The sequence below is a fragment of the Schistocerca gregaria genome, chromosome 2 (genome assembly GCF_023897955.1).
Source record: "Schistocerca gregaria isolate iqSchGreg1 chromosome 2, iqSchGreg1.2, whole genome shotgun sequence".
Classification (NCBI taxonomy): Eukaryota; Metazoa; Arthropoda; class Insecta; order Orthoptera; family Acrididae; genus Schistocerca; species Schistocerca gregaria.
The window spans coordinates 317,483,848-317,510,508 of record NC_064921.1 but is presented as its reverse complement, the minus strand read 5'-3'; the positions used below and the strand labels follow the sequence as shown (position 1 = coordinate 317,510,508).

The 26,661-nt window shown below is 36.5% G+C and overlaps 1 protein-coding gene across 23 annotated transcripts in view; it reads left to right on the top strand.

Moving 5' to 3' along the window:
• Window positions 1–26,661, top strand: part of LOC126336946 (sodium bicarbonate cotransporter 3) — a 1,595,930-nt gene that overhangs the window by 1,464,825 nt on the left and 104,444 nt on the right. For all 23 annotated transcript variants that reach the window (XM_050001142.1, XM_050001133.1, XM_050001132.1 and 20 more), the window contains 2 exons: window positions 2,032–2,127; window positions 19,609–19,788. In XM_050001142.1, coding sequence (XP_049857099.1) covers window positions 2,032–2,127; window positions 19,609–19,788 — 276 coding nt within the window. The remainder of the gene's footprint in view (window positions 1–2,031; window positions 2,128–19,608; window positions 19,789–26,661) is intronic.

The following is a 26,661-nucleotide window of genomic DNA, read 5'->3' as shown; positions in this document are numbered from 1 at the left end:
GAGTGCATATCTCCCCTCACCCAATACCACTCCCCGCACTCCTACCTTCTTCTGAAAGTCCATAAACCCAATCATCCAGGACGTTCCTTTGTGTCCAGTTACTGTGCCCCTGCTGAGAGAATCTCTGCTCTCATAGACCAACTTCTTCAGTCTGCAACCTATCCTCCTACATAAAAGGTACCAACCATTTCCTCCACTGACTCTCCACAGTTCCTGTTCCTTTACCTGCACTACTGATGCCATCCTTCTCCTTTGAACGCGTTACCTACAAATAAATCCAGGGTGTGGCTATGGGCATCCGCCCGACACTATCCTATGCCAACTTATTCATGGGTCATCTAGAGGAATCCTTCCTAAACCCCTCACCTGGTTCAGATTCATTAATGACATCTTTGTGATCCTGATAAAGGTGAGGACATCCTATCCACATTCCCCCAGAGCCTCAACACTTTCTCCTCCATTCATCTAACCTGTTCCTACTCAACCCAGGAAGTCACCTTCTTAGATGTTGACTTCCACCTCAAAGATGGCTACATCAGTACTTCTGTCCATATCAGACCCGCCAACCACCAGCAATACCTCCACTCGACAGCTGCCACCCGATCCATGCCAAAAAGTCCCTTCCATACAGCTTAGCCACACATGGCTGTCACATCTGCAGTGACAAGTGGTCCCTCTGAAAATATACTGAGGTTCTCACTGAGACCTTTACAGACAATAATTAGCCTCCCAACCTTGTACAAAAATAAATCTCCCGTGCCTTATCTTTCTAAAGTCCCATTGTCCTGCCACCGAGGAGCATTCCCCTCATAATTCAGTTCAACCCAGGACTGGAAAACTGAATCACATGCCAGATTTTTAACTACCCCTCAGCATGCCCTGAAATGAGAAATGTCCTACCCACTATCCTGCAACACTGCTGAACAGAGCCATGCATTCACTTATGTTTGCGACTGGCAGATAAATGTTTGTTGGGAAGTATTTGCATAATATCAGGTGGATGCCTGTTACAGTCTGTGTGTTGTGCACCCTCTATGGTGGTGAACCATAGCTGTGTTGTGCCATAGTGTCGGCTAGTCTTTCCTCTTGGTGCTCTCTCTGTGTATGAATGGGTACCATCCTTCTTGATGGACACCGCGGCAACTATTTTATGTGTGCTTGTGGTCCATTGTTCCTTATGACTTTGAGAGGGAGGCCTTCAATTGTAAGAATATTACATTTGTTTGAAATTGTATAATAGTTCTATTTTTATTTTGTTTTGTTGGAAATTGTTTGGAAGCCTATTTAGCTATTTTTTTTCCCTGTATGTTATGGTTGAGTTTGCATTTATGAGTAATATTATCACATATAATCTAGAATCAAGTAAAAGTTGTGATAGCAGGGCTGTTAACAAGAACTAACACTTCTCGCTGGAAGTGCATTTATTAAGCATACATTACAGTATAGATGTAGCTGAAGTCTGTGTCAGCAGAGTGTACTTCTACTTATACACAGATAGAATGTTCTAATAAATTCCAGTATTCCATAAATAAGTTGCTTCCAGAAATTACAGTCTTAAATGATAAATAATTGCAGGATGTGGGAATCAAACCAGTGACGATTATAATCCTACACTGTGGTAGCCTGTGTGCAGAATGCAACAATACCATCAGACCTCGCAGTTTCTGAAAAGTCATTTGTTTTTGATTAGTCATGTGTGACATGTTGTGAAAAATTCCTGTTGAGTCTTTTGGTTGCATGGATTTTATTTAGTCTCACAAAATCTAAAGATATTTTCCATAGCCATGCGAGACAAGTTTGTATTTATTTATTTATAATCCTATTACTCATCTAACATAACTTGTAAAGTTTTAATTTTTTACTTCATGTGCATACAGCATGTAACTTCTCTTGTATGCAGGTCTATGTATTAATGTATGACTCCCTATTTATAACTGTCAATATTTCATGTCGTCTTGTGATCTACTCTGTATAAATATCAAAATTGTGCAGTAATTATGCATTTCTCTAATTAACAAGTTTTCATTTCAGGTACGCCAGATTGTGAGTGATTTTTCTGTGATATTGGCAATACTGATGATGTCTGGCTTGGACTTTTATGTCGGTGTGGAAACACCAAAACTTGCTGTGAGTCATTTTCTATTTGCAACATTTCGTACAAGGTAGAGGTTATGGAATCTGAAGTTGGTGTCTTGATTGGGGCTCGATTGAGAACATTTTTGAGCACAAGTGATCTATCATTTGGTGCCCTCTCCCTAAGACAATTGTTGCTTTCCCATGGTCTCTTGGGAGGTCCTTTAAAAATAAATCAAAATCTAGTGATCTTGGAAATAGGTCATTTTTCTTTTTAAAGTAAGTACTACATAGGCTTTTCTATGTAAGAAAAAGAAATTTCTGTACCATATTCCAGTGGTAAATATTAAAAAGAAATAAATCATTTTCATTTAATGTAATTCCTGAGATCTTTAAAACTCTTAGTGAAAACAAAAAGAAACTTACATATTGTACTTTTCTAACTTCAATAAAAATGTGCTGTCTTTTAAGCTGCATGGAAAAATTGAAAATATAAAATTTCTGATATTTTTTTAATTTGATAATAGGAATTTTTAATCTTATAATAATAATAATAATAATAATAATAATAATAATAATAATAAATATGAACATCTATTCAAAATTTATAATAATTGTTTAGCACAAATTTTTAGTGTTTCAGTTTTCATTATGAAATAACTACTTATAGCAAGTTTTAATAATTACATGTAAATAAAATAATTCTTTACTATTTGTTTGACTGTAAATAAAAACAAAAATTCTGTGTTCTGTAAGCAGTGTCAGTGGCTCATATAGTATTTTTATTTGAATAGACGTGTGTTAAAGAAAAAAATGACCAAAGTTAAAGTACATTACAAGATTTACAGTTACATTTTGGACACCTTTACTGACCTGGTTGATCTTAATCTCAATTTCATAACAAATTACTATACAATAATGAGATCTGAATTCTTACAGCTTTCTTGAAATTCCAGTGACACTGTTTCTTCCAAAAGTATCTACTTTAGAACTTCATAAACAACATCTTACACTTGTTCAAATCAAATCTACAAATGTTCAAGACAATTATTCAGTTTTTCCAAAGGCTACTGTTGAGAGGTTTTACAGTCAGATTACATGCTTGCTGCTTCAAAATGTCCCATTGATAGGTAGATGCAGAAAAGAAATTGAAAACTTTTTGAACTGTACTGAAAAAGTTATCAGCAACAGAACATGATAGCATTGTACCATTTTTGCCATGGAACAAAAAATTCTGTGGGATTAAGGTCTTTAATTCTTTTTTTTAAAATCCTTTGTTTTTCCTTTCCATATTTGAACCATTATCATGTCAAGGCCTTGCGTAGTTTTCAAAGAAATCTGCTGCCTTGCCAACACTTACACGAAAACATCAGTTAGACATTTATCAGTAGTTTTCAGTAACTGTAATAAAAACAAGGAAACATTCTTTTTTGATTATTTCTCTACCAGGCTCACTCAGAACAAGATCAATGACAGCTGAAATTTTCTTCCAAGTGACTTACATCGAAAGTACAGTCTACAACAACTGTGTAGAAAGTTAATTTTTAAAGTTCATTTAAAATGTGATCTTCAGCGTGTATTGATAACAGAATGATGAATTCATTTTGTATTACTGTACTGAGATGGTGAACACTGCTTTCATGAGCACTTGCTCTTCACAGCTGCTCTGTCAGCACATTGTCGCACAATTTTCTTTATACACTGTATATGTGGATGTAACACTCTTGCCCCCAGGTGTGTTACACGAATCAACCTTCTTGTTTTCTCTTGCTGGAGTTCAGTCAAAGCCTGACTATCTGATTTTCTTCACAAAGAATTTTGTCTAGATGCAACACAGGTATAATTATCAGCGTGATTACATGTATTTATATCATTTGAAGATTTTTTTGTCATGCATTAAAATTCCAGAAATAATTTTCCAATCTGAAAACTGTGACATATCTACAAGCAAGGGAGTTTCAGCACGGAAAAATTAGTCCCCCCCCCCCCCCCCCTCACACACACACACACACATACATACACACACAAACAAACAGAATGAATGAGCTACTCTCTAAAAATTTGTCACTGTTAGACAACTTTCTTTTATAGAATGAATATTCACTCTACAGTGGAATGTGCAAAGGACTGAAACTTCCTGACAGATTAAAAACTATTTACTGGAATGTTTATGTTTCTAGAATCACTTACTTTTACCTGTGTGAGCTTTTACTCCTAGTTATGGTACACCTTGTATACAAATTTTGCATTTGAGCACCTTTGCTGCCACTCCCAGCTTGGCACCCTAAGTGGTTGCTGGTGTTACTTGGGTATTAAACCAGCTCTGGTCTTGATCTACTTTATAACAAATTTTATGGACTGGTATGTCATTTTAAATAATTCAGTAGATGACCCACTTCAAAAAAAATTGTTAAGGAAGGCCTAACAATGGCACAGCTATTACTGAAGGTTCAAAATATTAATCACCTGTGGTTTACTTTCATTTTGGAAGAATAGACTATCACGTGTATGCCAGATTTGAACTTGTATGGTGACTGTAGCTTACTCTGACTTTAGGACCTCTCAAAAAATTACTAGTGCTATCTGCTCTCTGAATGGACTCAAGAAGGTAGAACATCATCAATCCATGAATACTGGGCTGCTTTGCTGAACTGAAATTAAGTCTGAGAAATATTTATTCACTCCAAATACTTAGCCTTTGTTCTTGGAGGAAGATGGTGTTGTATTCAGTGATTGCTGACTTTCTTGAGATGAAGTGTCTCACGTAATTTGTCTGAGTGGTAACTGCTAATTGGAGAAAAGTGTAAATTGAAAGGTATAATTAAGTAAAGAAGACAGTCTGTCCATTCATTCTCCAAACAATTAATTTCTTTACCTCTTGTTGAGGGCCTTTGCTAACTTACATTATCAAGAGAAACAATTTTTCAAATACCTTTGTGGAAAAAATGTTCCACAGAAATGTTTCTATTTCAGTTTCATATTGGACAGGTACATGTCGAATCCAATGATGGAGTCTCTTCCAGCACATTTAATGTTTGTCCATTACTGAAATTTGAGGCAAAAGATTATCTGATACCCACATGTTTTTATGAGCACCACCATCTAGTTATGTGAATAACTTTCAGAGTGACTACCCTTAGGTTAGTAAAAGAATATGCTATCATGTATCACATTCATTTTGCATTCAGTCTATGGCCTGGAGGTAAGTGAGGTGTCGCAGAGTTACAAGGAAATTTGAAATATGCAGTTCAACCTCCTTCCAAATATTGAATAGGCCAAAATTATTGTACCTTGTTAATTTACTTATCTTGATGAAATCAAGACCTGTCCCTATCTCATGCTGTGCCTATAAAGCTGATTTATAAAATGCGAATTTGGAGTTATGTAGGCTAAGGGAGGAAAAAGAGATTGGGTGCTGGGAAAAGGTAGCAAGCAAAGGGCGAAAAACAGAAACAATTGATAAAACTTTAGAAATTCAGTTAGTAAATCAGTCTGGCTAGCTATCTGAAATAGTGGACAGAGGGTCTCATCCAGATGTAGTTGAATCTAGGTTGAAGCAGAATATTAGCTTATAGAAAAAAGACAGGTCAGGATCAAATCAGAGTAGGAAAAGAAGAATTCTGCTTCTAAGTTGCAGTCATGTCAGGGTTATAGGCCAGCTGCTTCAGGAGAAATTAGGTGAAGGGTACCAGGTCACAAGTTTTGAGAAACCAAGCATGCAGGGAATTTGAGAAGGAAGATCAGGTAATTATAGTTGGGTGAGCAGGAAAAGTCTGACTATGAATCCAAGATATAGTATTAGCAGTGACATGGAAAAAATAGGAGAAGAAACTGGTCACACAAATGTGGTGTTTGTAGAGGTCTTTCAGTGTCATGATCAGCCCTGGGTAAACACTGCTGTAAGGCATGTTGACACTGAGCTGAACAAGATCCTCCAGACACTGGCATAATCTGACATAAGTCTTGTTTCAGTTGGTGCTATTGGTAGGTGAGGATACACTACATATGACTTGTACCTAAGTAGGAAGGGGAAAGATAAAATAGCTTCTCTATTAGCAGATACTGTAAGGGGTCCACAGTCACTCAAGGGTTGATCCTTGTGGTTAATGAGACCAGGAGGACAGGTTTTTTAGGTTAAAGCCAAAGTCCAGACAGACAACAATCAAGAAAAATAGAATAAAAGAAGCTTCATGTTCAGTTAATAGAGATAAAGGTAAGAAAGGGTACTATCAGTTCACTTCAAAATATCAGGGGAATGAAAAATAAAGTAGATGAGCTGTTAGTTTGTTTAGATGATCTCAAAAATATGAATGAGATTGATATACTTGGTCTGTCTGAACACAATGTAACTGTGGGGATGGAGAGTGTCAGTACAAATGGGTATAATTTGGCATCTTACACTTGCAGATCTAGCATGGATAAAGGAGGAGTTGCCATTTACATGAAAAGGATATACAGACAAAACTGTAGAAGTAAGCAAATTTTGTGTCAATCAGCACTTTGAGGTTTCTACATGTGAACTACAGCTAGTTAATGTAGTGTTGATATTAACAACAGTGTTCAGGTCCCCATAAGGAGATTGGGTGCTGTTCATAAAAAAAAGTTTGACTCCCTATTATGCTGTCTGTCAGACAAAAAGAAAAATTTATTAATCTGTGGTGGTTTCAGTGTAAACCTTCTAAGAAATTCTGATAGCAAAAGTGAACTAGAAGTGTTATTAATGACAGATAACTTAGAATCAGTGATCAATTTCCCTACACATATAGCTCAAGACACTAGCACTCTACTAGATAATGTATTTTTACAGCAAGAGGATATAAAACTAACACTTATTTTCCCCTTGATAAATGGATTATCAGACCATGATGCATGACTGATTAACTTACAAAACCTATTAGGGTGTACAGTTCAGAATCCATTAAGCAAAAGTGTAAGGCTGGTCAACCCAGTATCTATAGAGCACTTCAGAGAAAGTTTAAAAACTGTTAATTGGGACAATGTATGTAATGAGCGAAATGCCAATGATCAATGCAACATATTTGTTGATAAATTTATATTCCTTTTTTCAACATTGTTACCCAAAAAAGTTACTAAATGTAACACCAGTTTTCAAAGAAACCTTGGATTACTACAGGTAATGAAGTGTCTTCAGAAAGTAAAAGAAAATTGTATGATGCAGCAATAATTAGTAAAGACCCAGAAATAATTTTACACTGTAAAAATTATTGTAACTTACTGAGTAAAGTTGTTAGAATATCAAAGAATACGTATATTACAGATGAAATTAATGACTCGGGCAATCAAATCATATCAGTATGGAATGTTGTTACAAGAGAGACAAGAAAAGTAACCACTGGGGTAGGTAGTATTACTATTAAAAAGAATGAGACAATCTTAACCAACAGCACACAAGTAGCTAATGTATTTAACAACCATTTATTAAGTGTAGGTGAAAAAATTGGTGAGAATAGTGCAAAACAAAAAGGCAAGCAGCATATTGAAGAATCATTTTTAAGAAATCCTAGACAGATTAATTTTCATCTAACAACATCTTGTGAAATAAGGAACATCATTAAATCTTTGAAAAATAAATGTTCTGTATGGGTAGATGACATTTTTAACAAGATGTTAAAACAATGTGGAGCAGTTACAGCTGATGTTCTGAGTCACATCTGTAAGGCATCACTAACTCAAGGTATTTTCCAAGACAGGTTAAAAATGCCATTATCAAGCCGCTCTACAAAAAATGGGACACCACAGATCTCAATAATTACTGACCAGTATCCTTGCTTACAACATTTTCAAAAATCGTCAAGAAAGTAACTTACTCAAGAGTGGTTAACCATCACAATAGTACTTGGATACTTAGTAAATCACAGTTTGGATTTCAAAAATGCTGTTCCACTGAGACAACAATATACAGTTTCACTGCCAACATAATAGAGTCTTTAAATAGTAAAATGTCACCAATAGGAATTTTTGTGTGGCTTATCCAAAGCACTTGATTGTGTGAACCATGACATTATGTTTCAGAAATTACAATTCTACGGTATAAATGGAACAGCATTTGAATTATTTAAGTCATATCTACAGAACAGGAAGCAAAAAAGTTTCTTTGTATGGTTTAAGTGATTTAAGGAAGTTTCCCGCTTCATCTAAATGGGTTGCAATTATATTAGGTGTTCTGTTGGGTTCAATCATGGGTCCCCTTCTGTTCTTAACAGTCCAGTATAATTAGCATTCAAAACGGAAATAATTGCTACAAAAGGTTTCATTGTTTTAATGGCTTCATTTGTGTCCTAGTGTAACTATCCTAAGTTTCCCCCCTGGGCAGAGTTGTGGAAATGTGGTGGTGAGGGGGGGGGAGCAAAAATATACCCAAAAAAGGGGTATTTTTTTCGGTTTTATGATTATATGTCATAAATGACTCACAATATCGAAAATATAGTGAAATTAAAAATTGTCGGGCACGAAATTCTACGTTGAGTGAGACCATTCGCATATTTTTTGGATTACCCATTTCCGTACTAGTGCTCTTCAAAATTGGACCAATTTTACATGTTCATGAAAAATTTTCATTTTAACCTCTGTTTTTTGGTAATACCATTGAAACTAACCAACCTCTCAATAGTCTCATTCATAAAAAAGGATATGGAGAGATAAATTCTGCTTTCGATGAAACCGAAAGTGAATTTATTGGACCACTCATTAGTGTACAGCTCCTCATTAAAGTTGGACCATTTCTCATAATCAATGAAGACAATTTCAAATGTAGTTCTTCAGTAATTCTTATGTACACTCTTTTAAACACAGAACTATAGCAACCCATTGTCTTGAACTTATTTAATATAGTAATAGAATAAAATATTAAAATTTTGTAAAATTTGAAAAATAATATTAAAAAAAGTTTTTCATATATCGAGGGTTAAGAACTGAGACCTCGTATGTGGCAGATGTCAGAAAAAGTACTGGCTCAAAAAAACTTGTAAGTGAAAAAAATATATGTTATAACAAAATAATATAAAAAATACAATGCACAACCTAAGAGCAATAAATGATTATGCTCTAAATAAAAAAATCAAAGCAATCAAATTTTTTATTATAAAGTTATGTTTTTAGCTCTCCTGTAAAATTTGTCCTTTGTCTGATATGTGGTCTCTGTTCTTAACCCTCAGTATAATGTAGTGATACCCATTCAACTGATATGAAGGAGGCAGGAAGAGAGAGACACTCCTTGAAATTAAGTAGTGGTTATTATATTTTGTAATTACAAAATTTTACATAAATGTATGAGATGAAAAGGGTGAAAGTAGGTATGTACACAAATTTCACATATGTCAACATTTGAATGTCATTGCACCACTCAGTTCTTCAAAGTCGGTAATTTTCATCATCTCGTATATACAGTCCAGGTCTTCATCATCATCTAGTTCGTCAGTTTCATCTGTTTGGAGGGAGTTAGTGCATGATTTCCTCTTGCAGTTGACACAGATTAATGAGCACTTAATACCAACCTTCTGACACCCACAACTACCTGCACAGCCTTTGTTGCATGTGCAGGAAATTGTTGAGAGAACAGACTGTGGAGCTGGTTCTTTGGAGGTAGGAACGGGGCCAAGACCAAGCTCTGAAGCCTGCCATTCCCAGAGGAGTGGATCTGTCTGGTGTCCTATCCACATTTGTACTTGTAAGTAGGTCCTCAAGCAACGCTGGCGAGCTGCTTCCGACGTTTGTGGTAGGGACGCTAGGGTGAATCTGGATTTCACAATCACTTTGGAAAACAGATCAAATCGCAATTTGTCTAAAGTGTCTCCTGCCATACCTCTGTAGGGGGTTGTTAAAAATCGGAGGCCAGCTTCGACAATAGCTTCAGCTCGAGTGTCATGCTCTAAGAAAGGTTTGACATCTTCCAGAAGACATTCAGTTTTGACCAGTAAATGGACCACTTTCTTCTTGCCCTGACCAAAGAGTGCTGAAGTTGTCACATTCACTTATGGCATGGAGAAATATGAGTGGCCTTCTGATGTTGTTTGCCAGTTTGAAACTGCTGGAACCAAATACTTTTGATGAGGTCTTTCCTCTTCCAGGTTTCAAGAAATACATATTTGCTGATGGTGTGGCTAGGGCATTGAGCATGATGAGAAGGTCCATATTCTCATCAACAACCACAACCTTCTCATGTTCCTGTGATACTTCAAGCACTGTGGCAACAATTAGGTGATCTGCATCTTTATTACCTTGCTTTACTGAGAAGCCTTCATCTTCAAGCCTCAAAATAAGCGAGCTAATGAGACGTGTTTTAATTCTATCATTGGAAAGGAATTGCTCCCGAGTCTTAGTCACTATCATTAACTCAGTAAAGATGACCTCAGGTGTAGTGTGTCTTTTGTTTTGATGGAGGCACTCAGCATATTTGATGCTCTTGGTGGGCTGGTCTTCTAGGTAGCCAGTCGAACACCACCTTGTTGCACTTCTGCTGTAGTGTCTTTTTAAATATTCTACATATTTGGTTAGCATTAACTGGAATGTTTCATCATTCTTCCATACAACACAGTGGAGAAGAAATCCACCATTGATGACAAATGCTGCTTCTTCCAGGTTTACATCATTCAGTGGTGTGAACAAGTCATATAACACTGACTTGAGAGTCTTTCTCATTCCAGATGCATCGAACAGATAGAGAGGATAGGGTGCCAGCTCATATCGGAAGAATTCTTTAAGCTGTTCGTCAGATTTCTTGAGAAGTGTTACCTGGTGGAATATGGTTTCAGGGTTTACTGGTACATCCTCCCCATCAATGATCACCTTAGATTTAAATCTTTGTATACCGGTACTCGTCAGTCTTTTCTTTTGGACAAACTTGATGTTGTCAAAGGTTTGACCAACTAGGGCGAGCATTGAGGATTTGCCGCCACCTGGTAACTGCACACTAACATTATGCACAATATTCTAGTAAAGCAAAAGCTGTTGTTCCAAATGGTGCATTTTAAATTAAAATCAGAGGTGACCTATATAAATATATTTGCCTCCAAATTTGGTCAAATGTAGGGTTCTGATTTTTTGAAGGTAACTTTCTGGACTATTACCTTAGGAATTATAAAAGATACACTTTTGTCATTATTACACTGGCTTGCCAGGCAGAACATATACACATAGACAGAGTAACAAGGAGCAAAAAGGCTTTGCCGTTTAATAAGGGATTTCCGAAGTTGACCTCAAATTTCTTGTATCAGAATTTACCACTGACATTGAACAGTTTTTTAATTTTTTTCACTCTTTTCTCATTATAATGTTATGTTTGAGATCTCTGCATAAAACTGATCTAGAGACCTAGATTTGTAAATGTGAAGTACCTTACATGCATAGCAATGAAAGTACAAAATTATACACACAGAAACAGGCGGTCCATTTCACTTTTGGTCTCATCAAATGCAGAATTTATTCCTCTATATCATTTGTATGAACCACTTTATTGATAGATGGGTTAGTTTCAATGATATTACCAAAAAACAGAGGTTAAAACAAAAATTTTTCATGATCATTTAAAATTGGTCCTATTTTGAAGAGCACTAGTATAGAAACGGGTGGTCCAGAAAATATGCAGATGCAGAATTCCATGCCCTAAAATTTTTAATTCCATTATGTTTTTGATATTGTAAGTCATTTACGAGATATAATCATAACCCAGTAAAAGAAACTCCAGTAGAAAATTGTACAAATAATGTTTTTGGAAAAATTATTGACTGGTTTTCTGCGAACGGGCTTGCTCTGAACTTTGAAAAAACACAATACATCCAATTTTCTACTGCAAGAAGTACAGTTTCTTCAATAAATATATACATCAACAGAAGCCAGTAGCCAGAGTAGAGCACACTAAGTGTATGTACATATAGATGAGAATCTTAATTGGAAAATTCATATTTTGGACCTCCTAAAGTGACTAGGTTCAGCAACTTCTACAATAAGAATAATTGCGAATTTTGTGGACATAGAAATTAACAAGCTAACGTACTTTACATACATTCACACTCTGATGTCATACAGAATAATTTTGTGGGGTAACTCAACACTTAGACAAAAAGTATTCCCAGCTCAAAAGAAAGTAGCTAGAGTTATGTTTATTTATTTATTTATATGTCAAGTTCCGTAGGACCAAATAGAGGAGCAAATCTCCAAGGTCATGGAACGTGTCAGTACATGAACTTACAACATAAAAGTAATAACAAATAAAAATAAATGTTCATGAACCTGAAAGAAAATCAGTCCATAAGTTTCAGCAAATGCTATCAGCAATACAATGAGAGTCAGCTAAATTTTTCAAGGAACTCTTCGACAGAATAGAAGGAGTGACCCATGAGCAAACTCTTCAGTTTTGATTTGAAAGCAAGTAGATTACTGCTAAGTTTTTTGAATTCGAGTGGCAGCTTATTGAAAATTTGATGCAGCATTATACTGCGCACTTTTTGCACAAGAGTTAAGGAAGTCCGATCCAAATGGAGGTTTGATATCTGCCGAGTATTAACCGAGTGAAAGCTGCTTATTGTTGGAAATAAGCTAATATTGGTAACAAGAAACGACAATAAGGAATATACATTTTGAGAGGCCAATGTCAAAATACTCAGCCTTGTGAACAGAGGTCGACAAGAGGTTCGTGAACTCACACCACTTATTGCCCGAACTGCCCGTTTCTGAGCCAAAAATATCCTTCTAGAATGGGAAGAGTTACCCAAAACATAATACCATATGACATAAAGTGAATGAAAAGCAAAGTAGACTAATTTATGTGTCGATGTATCACTCACTTTCAATACCATTTGAATAGTGAAAATTGCAGTATTAAGTCTTTGAACAAGATCCTGAATGTGGGCTTTCCATGACAGCTTACTATCTATCTGAACACCTAGGAATTTGAACTGTTCAGTTTCACTAATCATATGCCTGTTCTGTGAGATTAAAACGTCAGGCTTTGTTGAATTGTGTTATAAAGTGTAAAAACTGAGTCTTACTGTGATTTAACGTTAGTTTATTTTCTACAAGCCATGAACTGAGGTCATGTACTGCATTACTTGAAACCGAGTCAATCTTGCACACAACATCCTTTACTACCAAGCTAGTGTCATCAGCAAACAGAAATATTTTAGAGTTACCCATAATACTAGAGGGCATATCATTTATATAAATAAGGAACAGGAGCGACCCCAACACTGATCCCTGGGGCACCCCCCACTTGACAGTCCCCCACTCAGATCCCACATCACAGCCGTTATCAACATTGTGAACAATGACCTTTTGCTGCCTGTTGCTTAAGTAAGAGGTGAACCAATTGTGAGTTACTCCCCTTATTCTGTAATGGTCCAACTGCTGGAGCAATATTGTGAGATCAACACAGTCAAATGCCTTTGTTAAATCAAAAAATACGCCAAGCGTTCGAAACTTTTTGTTTAGCCCATCCAGTACCTCACATAGAAAAGAGAATATAGCATTTTCAGTTGTCAAACGACTTCTAAAGCTGAATTGTACATGTGATAAAAAATTGTGTGATATAAAATGATCAATTAACCTTACATACACAGCCTTTTCGATAACTTTTGCAAACACAGATGGCATAGAAATAGGTCTAAAATTATCTACATTATCCCTTTCTCCCTTTTTATAAAGCGGCTTTACTACTGAGTACTTTAATCACTCAGGAAACTGACCATTCCTAAAGGAAAAATTACAAATATTGCTAAATACAGGGCTAACATGTGCAGCACAGTACTTTAATATTCTACTAGACACTCCATCATAACCATGAGAGTCCTTAGTCTTCAGTGATTTAATTATTGACTCAATCTCCCTCTTGTCTGTATCACAGAGGAGTATTTCAGACGTCAATCTCGGAAAGGCATTTGCTAAGAAATTTATATGATTTCATGTAGAAACTAAACTTTAATTTAATTCACCAGCAATGCTCTGAAAATGGTTGTTAAATACTGTACATATATCTGATTTATCAGTAACAGAAATATTATTACTGTGAACTGACTTTATATCATCAACCTTGGGCTGCTGACCAGGCACTTCCTTCACAACTGACCATATAGCTTTAATTTTATCCTGTGAATTAGCTATTCTATTTGCATACCACATACTTTTTGTCTTGCTAATAACATTTTTAAGCACCTTACAATACAGTTTGTAATGGGCTACTGTAGCTTGATTGTGACTACTCCTAACATTTTGATGTAATTCCCGCTTTGTTCTACATGATATCCTTATCCCACTCTCTGTGGGGCTCATAGTCTCACATCTTGTAGGCACCTGTTTAAAAGGTTAGGAATTCTTACAACAGCCTCACAGTACATTTACTCAGTAATAAAATTTGTTCCAAACAACATGGACCAGTTTCAAACAACAGTGACATTCGTGATTATAATACCACAAGAAAGAAAGACTTACACTGTCCTCTAATTAACCTATCTTTGGCACAGAAAGGGGTAAAATATGCTGCTGTAAGAATTTTCAATAAATTACCAGAGGAAATAAAATGTCTGACAGAGAGCAGTAATAGTTTTAAAAATAAATTGAAATCATATCTACTTGACAACTCCTTCTATAACACAGATGTATTCTTGAATAGAAATAAATAAATCTATAGGTACAATGTATGCATATTGTGGCATTTAATGGAATGGGATAGGTAATAAATTTTTTAAGTTAAAAAAACCTTGACTCATGCGTGCATTTCTTATGCACTTGACATGTTCCACATCATTACAGTTACCATGAGGTTGATCAGTGGAACACATAACTAACTAAGTAACTAAACTAACAAACTAGGTAACTAACTAAGGATGTCAGGAAATGTGCCTAAAGTCACTAAATGATTGCAAAGATAACTGGAGGAGAGTCCTATCAAGACGTCAGAAAATTTTAATACTCTACTACAAACACTATCATAGTCAGAAGAATTACAACTTCTTAGGGACATAATCATTTTTGTAATGTCTTTGGAGGTTGTATTTTTAAACTGTTTGTGAGTGATGTAAATAGCTTATGAAAAAAAATCCATTGTGCCTGTATTTGGTTCTTTATTAGTAGGTTCTTTATTTTCTGCTATCTTAAGGAAAAAATGATTAAAATGATTTCAGTGTGCCATAATTTCTGCCATAGATATTTTCTGGGAACTTAATTTCATTCATCTCACTGTTTTTATTTCTTTGAGTATATGCCTTAGACTTTATTGCTACCTACATCACAAATATCCATTAGTCAGAAGAAATTTGGAGCATTCAGAGCTGCATAATTATATGCATTGATCATAGAGAAATCATAATAAAGACAGAGCTGATTGTGTTTTCTTGGAATAGTTGGCTTTGATAGTGAATGAAAAGCCACAAATTTTCAAAGCTGAATTGGAAAACTTCCTGATAGAAAAGTCATTTTATTCTGACCAAGATAGTGTTGCGTAAGGAAAAGAAAACCGGCTGTTTATCCTATTATATCCTAGTAAACTTAAATAATGATAAAATCAAGTGAGTAAACTCATTCATTAATGAACTTGCTCATTGTGGATGTATAATCTGCAGAGTGTATGAACAGAAGCACTACATTCCTGGTATATCCATTACATCTCTTTAGTGTACAAGACCTCGAAAGCGTCAAGCAAAATGTCTCAAAAACTAGTTTATGGAGAAAAGGTGATTTTTGCCTTGCAGTATCTACATTTAGTGTGGTGTACTAAATCTTTAGACACTAGGGCAAAGTTAGACTAAATGAGCAAGTTTTCACTTTTTTATTTTTGTATTTTCACTTTTTTATTTTTTTACTTACTTGGTTAACAATAATGGAAATTCCTGGCTGGAGCAGTGTGTAAAAGAAAGAAAAGTCAATCACTCAACTATAGCAGATTGACGCATCGACACAGAAACAGTACAGGAAACAGCATTCACACTAGCTTTCTTTAACTAAAGTAAACACAGTCATGCACACAAGCACACAGACACCCAAACATACACTTCTGTGGCCATTGCAAAACTGATTATTTATACTCGATTATTGAAAGCAGTTGCCTGATATGATGGAGGAGGGAAGGGGGTATAGAAGGATAGAAGGAAGGGGTGGTGGGAAAGAGGCAAGTCTTTGGACAAATAACTCCACAGCTGCACAACAAGATAAAAGGTATACAGTGAGCTGAGGGGGGGGGGAGAGGGGGGGGGGGGAGGATGGGAATATGCCTGCAGGGGGTTGGGGGGGGGGGGGGCAGGCAAGAGTGGTGGCTGAAGCACAGTGCATGCTCAGGAGAGAAAACAAGTGGTGTGGACAGAAGAGTGGAGGAAAGTGTAAGATGACACATTGGGAATAGGTTAGTGGGTATTTAGGCCAGGAGGACTGTGAGGGCACAGGGTAGTTATAGAGACAGTTCCTATCTGTGTAATTCAGAGAAACTTATGCTGGATGGGAGTGTCCAATAGCCCATGTAGTGAAGTAAAGTTTATGGTTTACCAGAGTGGCAGTGGCCATTCATGCAAGTATATGGTTGGTTACTTGTCATGTCCACATAGAATACTGTACGGTAATTGCAGCATAGCTGATATACAATGTAGCTGTTTTCACACATGTCCCTGCCTTTTATTAGGTAGGAAATGTCTATGACCAAACAGTAGTAGGAGGTGGTGTGTTAGTGTATGGGACAGGTCTTGCATCTGGGGTGACCACAAGCGAATGATCCATGGGGTGCAGGATTGGGAACAGGACTGAAATACGGATGGATGAGGATATTCTGTAGGTTGGGTAGATGGTGGAACACTACTTTGAGGGATGTGGGTAGGGTTTTTGGTAGGATATCTCTCATCTCAGGGCACAAAGAGAGGTAGTTGATGCTCTGCTGAAGAAGGTGGTTGATCTTTTAAAGGCCAGGGTGATACTGAGCAATCATAGGAGTGCTGGTCAGTGGCTGGATAACAGGTTTACTGATGTCAGAAATCAGATGTCACAGAATATTTGTTTGTGGATGAACTGGATATAATACTGTCTGTCACTAACAGCCCTTGTAAGGTTATCAATATATTTTGCCAACACCTACTTTCCACTGCAGGTTCAGTATCTATGGATGGCAAGGCTGTAAGGAAGAGACTTTTTGACATGGAACAAGTCACAGCTATTTAAAGTGGAGGTACGGTTGGTGTTTGTGTGCTTGTCATTGACATACATATTTATGGAGCCATCTGAGAGGTTGAGATCAACATCTAGGAAGGTGGCTTGTTGAGTTGAGAAGAACCGAGTGAAGTAGATTTCGGAATGGATGTTGAAGTTAGGAGGAAAGAGCAAAGGTTGTCCTGTCCATGGTGCCATGCCACCAGTCAGTCTGAACCAGACACGAGATTTGAGGTGTTGACTACATAGGAAGGATTCGTCCAGATTACCCATAAATAAGTTGGCATAGAATGATGGCATTTGAGTACCAATGGCAGTATCAACACATCATATCACCAATTGATTTCTAAATCTGGCTACATGAATAACAGTTACAGGCTTTAAAAATTATATGTACAGATGTCAGTTAGTAATTCCTATCCATAATCTATTATTACTGTAGAATGAGTGTCAAGGAGAAACTTTTTCAATTGTTTTCAGATTGTTCCTGTTGTCTGTCAGACATTTTATACCACTGTGTAAGTGATCCAAAATTTTTGTTGCAGCATTTGCACCCCTTTTTGTGTTAAAGACAACCTTAATGTGGATTAATGAACATAATTTTTTTGTTTGGTATTGTAATTATGTACATCATTGTTTCTTTTGAACTGAAGTGGGTTATTAGCAACAGACTTCATAAATATACTGTTAAGTAATGATCACAATGCCCAACTCCTTTGAGAGACATCTACAAGATGATTGTGGAAAAATCTTTATCTTTTTCATGAATAGGTAATTGTATTGAGTGATGAGTAATGAATGTCTGAAAAATAATATAGAGCCAAATTTAAATGGTAAAAAAAATACATCAAAATGTAACTCAGTTGCAAGTGATCTACTTAATCCCAACAGCAGGTTAGCCAACTCATGCTTTGGAATTAACTGAACCATTGTCATTAACTGGTTTTTGATGTTTCATTGAGTGGTTCAGTTAACCTCCATGGCCCATTACCCTCAACTTTACTCTACTTCCAAAATTGTGTTAGTATTTGCAACCAAAAGAATTTTCTCTGCCGGAACTTTTCACACTAGGGCAAAAGATGGACACTCATCAGCCCATAAACTGACATTCTCTCCTTTCAACAAATTCATCCTTGTCATCTTTCTTTTTGATAATACTCTATGATTTTTTCCACGAGTTTGCTTGCAGAATCGTATCCAAGATATTCTGTGAACCTTCTCGATATTTTCTTTCATTATTCTTAAAAGAGATTTAAAAAGTTTTGGTGAAATTGCTCAATTGTTTCTGCAGAACCATATTCCTCTTACCATTTCTAGGAATTGGTTTTCTTGTGTGATGTTTTCTTTTGCTTCTAAAGTTGACAAAAGTCTCAATATGTAATAGCGTTTACAGACTGTAAGAGGTAATGCTGGGGTTCAGATGTTGGACTTGTATGCTGATGAAGACAAATTCAAGTCCTGGCCTCATAATCTTGATAATGGTCTTCATCATTCCCTTAAACCATCTTTGTTTACTATTGGTGTCATTAATTGAACTATAAAACTTTCCAAAACTGCTTCATTACTATTTCTGAGATGACTACAGTGTTGATATAAATTAAATAAATAAATGTCATAGGACTAGGGCCTCCAGCCAGGTAGACCGTTCAGCGGGTGCAAGTCTTTCGATTTAATGCCACTTCAACAACTTGCACATCGATGGCGATGAAATGATGATGATTAGGACAACACAACACCCAGTCTCTGAGTGGAGAAAATCTCTGACCCAGCCAGGATTCGAAGCTGGGCCCTTAGGATTAACATTCTGTCGTGATGACTATTCAGCTACCGGGGTTGGACTTGATATAAATTGAACTCTGAGTATGGAGAGAGGAGAAAAGAAAAGACAGAAAGAAAGAAATTTTTACACACTAGACAGTAATGCTAACTCACATATGTACACATAATTACAGCATCATCTATAAGTTAATAACTCATACTGTTCAATACAGGTAATATCTAGTTTCCTCAATAATAGAGGTCCTACTGTTCTTCAGCATTATGGTGATCCAGAGGCTCAGATCTCTCAAATATTGCTGTAGCGCCACAACTGAAACACCCCCCCCCCCCCCCCCCCCCCCCCGCCAACCACCACCACCACCAAACTTTACTGGCTTTTAACAGCATGTACATTCAGACAGATGTGTAAGTGAACTATATTAAAGTTTATGCTGTCAGATACGGATTGGAAAAAAAATTATTTACACAGACTTCATTTTTCAAATTTTTAATTTTCTTTATTTGTTTCAACCATTACTTAAACATTGTATTGAACTTAGTGACAAACAACGTCTGCCACTTACATATCCTGTTTGTGTTGTCTAGCTCCACTTTTAACTATATTCGTATCTTTTTTAGGTGCCCAGAGAATTCAAGCCAACATTACCTGACCGTGGGTGGCTTATTTACCCATTTAATAATAATCCTCCATGGACAGCAATTGCAGCAGTTTTGCCAGCTCTCCTGGGTACAATTCTCATATTTATGGATCAGCAAATCACAGCCGTTATCGTCAACCGCAAAGAAAACAAATTAAAGGTTAGTGTATTACAGGCAATTAGGATAGCTTTTTACCTGTCAGGGTATCTTTGTACCATTTTTGTTTCAAATGGCTGCAGCTCCACCTACTTGCATTATTTTATACCAAAAGTAATAACTTTATTACATCTGTAACTTCTAGTTAGTATTTCAGCTGTCTTTCCAATATAACTGCAAGCTCTTACGCTCGTGATTATCTCCAGATAGCTCAGTGATTGTTTGGTCTAAGAATGACAATGCTCTTCAGTAAATAACAAAGCAACAGCACCAACATTTTACATGGGTATTAGGTATTCTTAAAAATTAACATTTATCAATATGGAAAATGTAACAGATTGTCACAGTGTAGAATAGGGTGTGCTAGGTCACTGAGAAGACAGCAAAAGGAAAGCTGGAAATTTTAAGTTTTACATTTAAAAGTAATTCACATAGCATAATTTGACAGTTGCTCAGACTCCCTTATGGAGAACATTGGAACAGGCATTTCTGGCACTGATAAGTCACCATGTCTGTATGGAAATCTCAGCTTGTTTTACAGAGAGTACTCCTTGGCATTGGCCTCCTTACTTAGCAGCACAAAGATTCAAGGAACTGGGAGAAAGCACAGGTGATTCCTGCATACAAGAAAGGTAAAATAATGGATCCACAAAATTATTGACCAATATACTTAATACCGATTTGCTGCAGAATTTTTGAGCAAATATGAAGTTCAAATATAATACATTTTCTCGAGGCATAAAATCTTCTGTCTACAGATCAGCCTGACTTTAGAAAACATCACATGTAAGAAACTCAGCAAGATCAGTATCCAGCAAAACATAGATGAAGGGCAAGAGGCAAATGCAGACTGTTAACAAAAGCCAGTGCCTACAAAATAGATTCCCAGATATAGGAGTGGCATGAAGACTTCTTAAAAAATAGAACCTAGTATTTTGTCCTTGATGGCAAATGTTAATCAGAGTCAAGAGTATCATCAGGAGTGGCCCAGTGAAGTGAAGTAGGACTGCTGTTGTTTTCTATATACATAAATGATCTGGCGAACACAATGAGCAGCAATCTGCAACTGTTCCCCTATGATTCTGTACTATACAACAAAGTGTCGTCATTGAGAGGCTATAGGAGTATTCAGGATGACTTAGATAGAGTTTCTATTTAGCGTGATGAATGTCAGCTTGCTCTAAATGTACAAAAATGTAAGTTGATGCAGATGAGCAGGACAAATAAACTTGTATCATCCAAATGCTGTGTTACTGGTGTGCTGGTTGACATAGTCATATCAATTAAATCTCAACGAGTACTGTTGCAGAGTGATATGAGATAGAATGAACATGCAAAATCAGTAGTAGGGAAGGCAAACTGCCAACTGCAGTTTGTTGGCCAACTTCTGGAAAGCATAGTTCATCTACAAAGGAGACCTTGGGTAGAACACTAGTGAAACCCATTCTCAAGTACTGGTTGAGTTTTTAGGATCTCTATCAGTTTAAATTAAAGGAAGGTATCAAAGCAGTTCAGAGGCTTGCTTCTAGATTTGTTACCAGTGGATCTGATCAATATACGAGTATTACAGAGCTGCTTCATGAATTCAAATGAGAATCCCATAAGGAAAGACATTATTATTTCATGAAACACTATTGAGAAAATTTAGAGAACCAACAGTTTCAGCTGATTTCAAAAGAATTCTACTGTCACCAACTTACAACTTTCGTAAGAACCACGAAGAGAAGATAGGAGAAATTAGGGTTCATATGGAGTCTTATAGACAGTAGTTTATCCTGTGCTCCATTTGGAAATGGAACAGGAAAGGGAGTGGCTAGTAGTGATGTGCCATATGGTGGCTTATGGAGTATGTATGTAGATGCAGGTGTGGAAACCAGGTTTCCTGGACTGGAAATTGGTGAGTTCCTCCAGTGCTGTGTAACTATAAGCCCTGACCTTGCTTTAGTGACAACAATGCTGTATGGTAGTGGAACTTTGGTGTGACTGCTCAGATCATGAGAACAATGTGAACTTCAGTTAAAAAAAAAAAAAAAAAAAAAAAAATAAATTTAAGAAATGAAAAGTGCTAACTACTAAGGTGGGCAACATGCCAGTGGGATACATGCTTGTACAGGTGGAAATAGCTTACAGTAGATTGCCTCTGGTGTGCCTACAGCATTTTAGTTGGGTTTGGAAAAATTCTGTCTACATGAAAATACATTTATGCATAAAGACGGTGTTCTGAAACTAAATTCAGTCACTAACCAAAGTTTGGCCTCCCAATTGAATCAACAGTTAGATAGTGATGATATGAAGAAAGGCCATTTAGCTCTTGAGACAATTTTTATTACCATGTAATTTCTGTGCTAACAAGGACTAGCAATTAGAGGGCATGAAGGTGTAAACTCAATTTTTTTTGCAATTGTTGGAACTCCAAAAGAATGACATACCTGAGTTTACAGAGTTGTTAGGGCATTTGGGGTATAAGTGGATGTCCCACGATATTCAAAATGAGATTGTTGATCTAGTAGGAAAGTATGAGTTCAGAAAGGTATTGGCTTCAGTCAAGAAGATTGAACATTTTTCTATTATGGTTGACAAAACAATTGATTCTTTGATTCATGAACAAGTGTCATTTTGTATTCGTACTGTCGATGATTCCTCAATCATCAACAAAGACTTTATTTGCTTATACGAGACCCTCAACACTGAATCACAAACTCTGTTTAGTATTTTAAAAGATGTTTTTGCTCATCTTGATTTGTCTATGGATAACTTAAGAGGACAGTGCTATTATGGTGCCTCGAATATGAGAGGTAACTTGAAAGGACTAAAAAAGTTAGTTTCGGATGTGCAACTGAAAGCACATTATGTGCATTGCACTGCTCGCTGTTTAGACTTGGCAGTTGTAGACAGTCTCTGCCATCTCACGTCTATGAGGGAAATTATGGCTTTAGCCAAGGACTTAATAAACACTGTAAGGGGATCCAGAAAAAGGATGGGGCTTTTCAGAAGCATATGCTCTGAGAGCACCAACAACCAAGCTGGTCTACGACCCCTTAGCCCGACTCGATGGACTATGCGAGCTTCTAGTATCTTGAGATTATTGAAGAACTTTTAGAGTTTTTTGAAACATTTTCTGCAGAGAACAAAACAGAGGCAGATTGCAAATGTGCAAGCTACCTTGAGTCAGTGTTACAATTCAAGACTTATTTCTTTCTACATCTTTATTGCCATGCAATTAACCCAGTAGAGGATGTCAATGAAAAAATTCAATGCCCTCATCTAAGTGTTCCTGATCTGGAAAAAATATATGAGGGATTGATTTGTATATTGAATGGAAGGCGTGATAGTTTTGAACACTTTTGCGAATTGTGTTGAAAAGAAAAACCTTCACAAGTTGATGATCTTTCGTTTCCTCGGGATTGAAGTATATCAAAGAAGTACGAAAACAATGAAGCTAGCTCACCACACACTTTCAAAACCCCAAAGGCCAAAGGAATGCTACAAAGCTGTTTACATTGAAGTTTGTGAAATGGTGCAATCTTGCATTACTGAGCAGCTTTGCTTCATCTGGACTCAGACAGGTCATTGCAGTTGAACAAGAGTGCTTGCGTTTGGTAAACAGAGTTGAAAAAAATTTGGAAAAATCAACTGAGTTTTTCAAAAATGACCTAGACGTTGAGAGACTGTGCTTACACTTGAATATGTTAGCCAATATTGCTAATAAGAAACAACTCATCTTGAAAAACTTGCATGATGTAAGAAAGTACATTACACAACAGCCTGCAGTTGGACAGTTGGAGATATCTTATGTGAAGTAGTGAAGTGCATTAAGCTTCTCCAACCAGTTCCAGTCACAACAGCAACAGCAGAACGGTCATTTAGTGCCCTTAGACGTCCGAAGTCATATCTCATCTCCGATCAACAATGGGACAGAAGCGATTGAACAACTTGGCTGTTCTTCGTGCCCACCAAGATGTTGTGGATGAATTGGATATCTGATGAGTCGTCAACAACTTCATATTCAGTAATCCAGTGAGACAGTCAACATCTGCACATTTCTAAAGACACTCTAGCCCTAAATATGGCATTTAGAGCAATATTAAAGATCTTTATAAAATAGAGAATTAAATACATACATAATGTTAAATTTTCAGTTTCGAAATAATTAGTACTACTTTAGTATTGTATTACTATGGTATTGTATTAGTTATTTTCAAGTACTCAATTATTTTTAGGTTGTAGGGCCCAATTAAAACCCGCTATTTACATACTTTTTGACTGAAAGTATTAGGCATACTGTATTAACTTTATTAACTGTATTAAAGCATTAACTTTGAGATATTGTTTTTATTTAATGAATCCTGAACCTTATTCAAAGTAAGCTTAAATTAGCTATTTCACTTATTAAACAAAGTGCTATTACTGTGCAACATGAATATTTTAAGTTTTATTTTTTAGTGATAGTTTAGGATCTATTTAAATATAATTTCAGCCTTTTCATGGCTGCATATTCACTGCTATGTAATAGTCTATAAGCATGATTATTACTGTAAATTAAATTAGCTTTTTATGAAAATACCATGCTTGTTTATGTTTTGTTTCTTTTTTCAAAGCCAAAACATGTGTCAGCCTTGTTGAGGTTCCCGGAGTGTCGAGTTATCGAGAGTCCAATTTGTGGAGTTCTAATGTTGATCATATGACTCACCATTTTTCATCTGAAATTTACAAAATTTCCCATGGCAAGAGCCCAATTATGCCCCCCCCCCCCTCCCCCCAATAATTTTTATAAGTCGGCACACATGATACACTATATAGGTCAACTCTGTTATACTATTTGAAGATCTTCATGCGGCTGACCATGAAGGAATCACGCTGGCCACAGGGGTATTCAGGATTAGTCTCATTTCCACCTTTGCATTGAGGCTGTGACACCACTATTTTACATCAGGTGGCAACTCCTCATGGTGAAATAAGCATCTAAGGCATACTTTTTGCTGTAATCAACATTACACAGTACTGTTGTTCACCTTCACTTCGAGTAACTTTTTGTTAGTCATTTGTAGGCAGAAGCCCATTGGGATTCATTCAATTAGCTGTATGTGACAAGTGTAAATATTTTATGCCTAAGTTGAAGCAAATCACCATCTTTGCTTCCTAAGAGCCCCAGAGTTATTGTAGATATTTTAGTGTCACAAAATTGCTGACACTAGCATTTGTACTTGTGTCGCTGCTGCAATCAGAAGTAATGTTTAATTTGATTACAGTTTGTTTTAATGGATCTTTATTTAACATTTAATTCTTTCTTCCACGTGTATTTGGTTCTTTTTTTCCTGTGGTGTGAGTGAACATCCCAGCTGACAGACAACCCAATGTGTGATATAAATATAGATTGGCTGCTGTTGCGCATGCCACACAGGCCACAGATGTTGAGAGGAAAAGCTCCATGATGCCACATAGAAGCTGTTGTTTTTTTAAAAATTAATTATTGTTAACTGTTTTTTTTTACTAATTGGAGAAAATTACCATGGAAGTGTTAAGACTTGTTAATTAGATCCAGTGAGAAACATTTAGCACAAATTTATCCAAAATTTATTATATATTAGTGAAAAAACTTGACTATTTTTACACAGTAGCAATGGAAAAACATCACAGCTAAATTTTTTCTGAAATGGCAGCCTTTTCTCAGAACAAATTGAACCTGCTATCAGGAAAAAAAATCTCAAGAAAGATAACCACTATAATATGATAACAATTTAAAAAGACAGCACTCATAGTTTTGTTTGACCTAACAAATGAATTCACAGTCTACACCCTGGAAATGCATGTGATATAAATGCAGGCGATATTCAAGGCACTGTGGCAGATGAGACATGAGAAAGAAAACAATTTTCTTATATAATCAGTTCTTGAATATACCCATCACAGAAAACAATTCAGACAATCCTGTATGTTGTTTCCTTGCTGTTGAGCCAGAAGGTTGTAAACCATTGGATTAAAAGTAGCAAGAAGTGGAGGAAAATATGCTGTGGAAAATATAACGAACATCTTCCAGTCACAGAGATAGTATGAAGTGGGACACCAGTTTCCATTAGCTTATTGTTCTCTGATCTATGGCTTTTTACTCCAGAAGATGGACCATTTGATTTGTGGAGTATTTATTTTTATACCACATTACAACTCATTGTGTTCTCTTGCTCACACTTCATTAATAACATGTTGCATCAGTAACACAAGAGCAGGGTCTGGGATGGAACAGAACAAACTGGGAGGAGATACAACTATATTTACAGACCTATAAATCAAATTAAACTTGTCTCTCTAGCCAAGATTGCTAACACATACCTTTTTAGTGGTGACCAACTTGAGAGTAAGGCGGTTCAAGCTCTGGGGTGGAAAATTTTCACTGCAGGTGTTTGGACAGCAAGGGAAGGAGAGGTGATGGTATAAAGTTCCTGGCTGCATCAATGTACTGGATTAAATTCCAAACATCTCCATAATGTCTTGTGAAGTGAGGCCATATGACGCTGTTGATGGCGATCCACACAATGGCTGGGGATGTTAAGCTCGGCAGTCCCTTGGTGCTGTTCGAGGGGAATAGGCTATGTTTTGGCACTGGATTTCAGTTTCTCCCTCCCTTTCATCCATAACAACACAATCACAACATGACACTATAAAAGCACTTGTCACACTCATCTGCGTGACACAGATACACACTTGATACTTCATAAGAGGTTGGAGGATGACAGTGGCAAACCATCACTAACAGGACCTTATCGAGAGAAGCAGTGCAAGGATTCCTGCATCTGCTTCCCTACACTTACCGGTATTTACTTGGTATAGGGCCACCTTAACAGCAAATTAAATTGGCATTATTCTCAGGTGTCCTGCAAC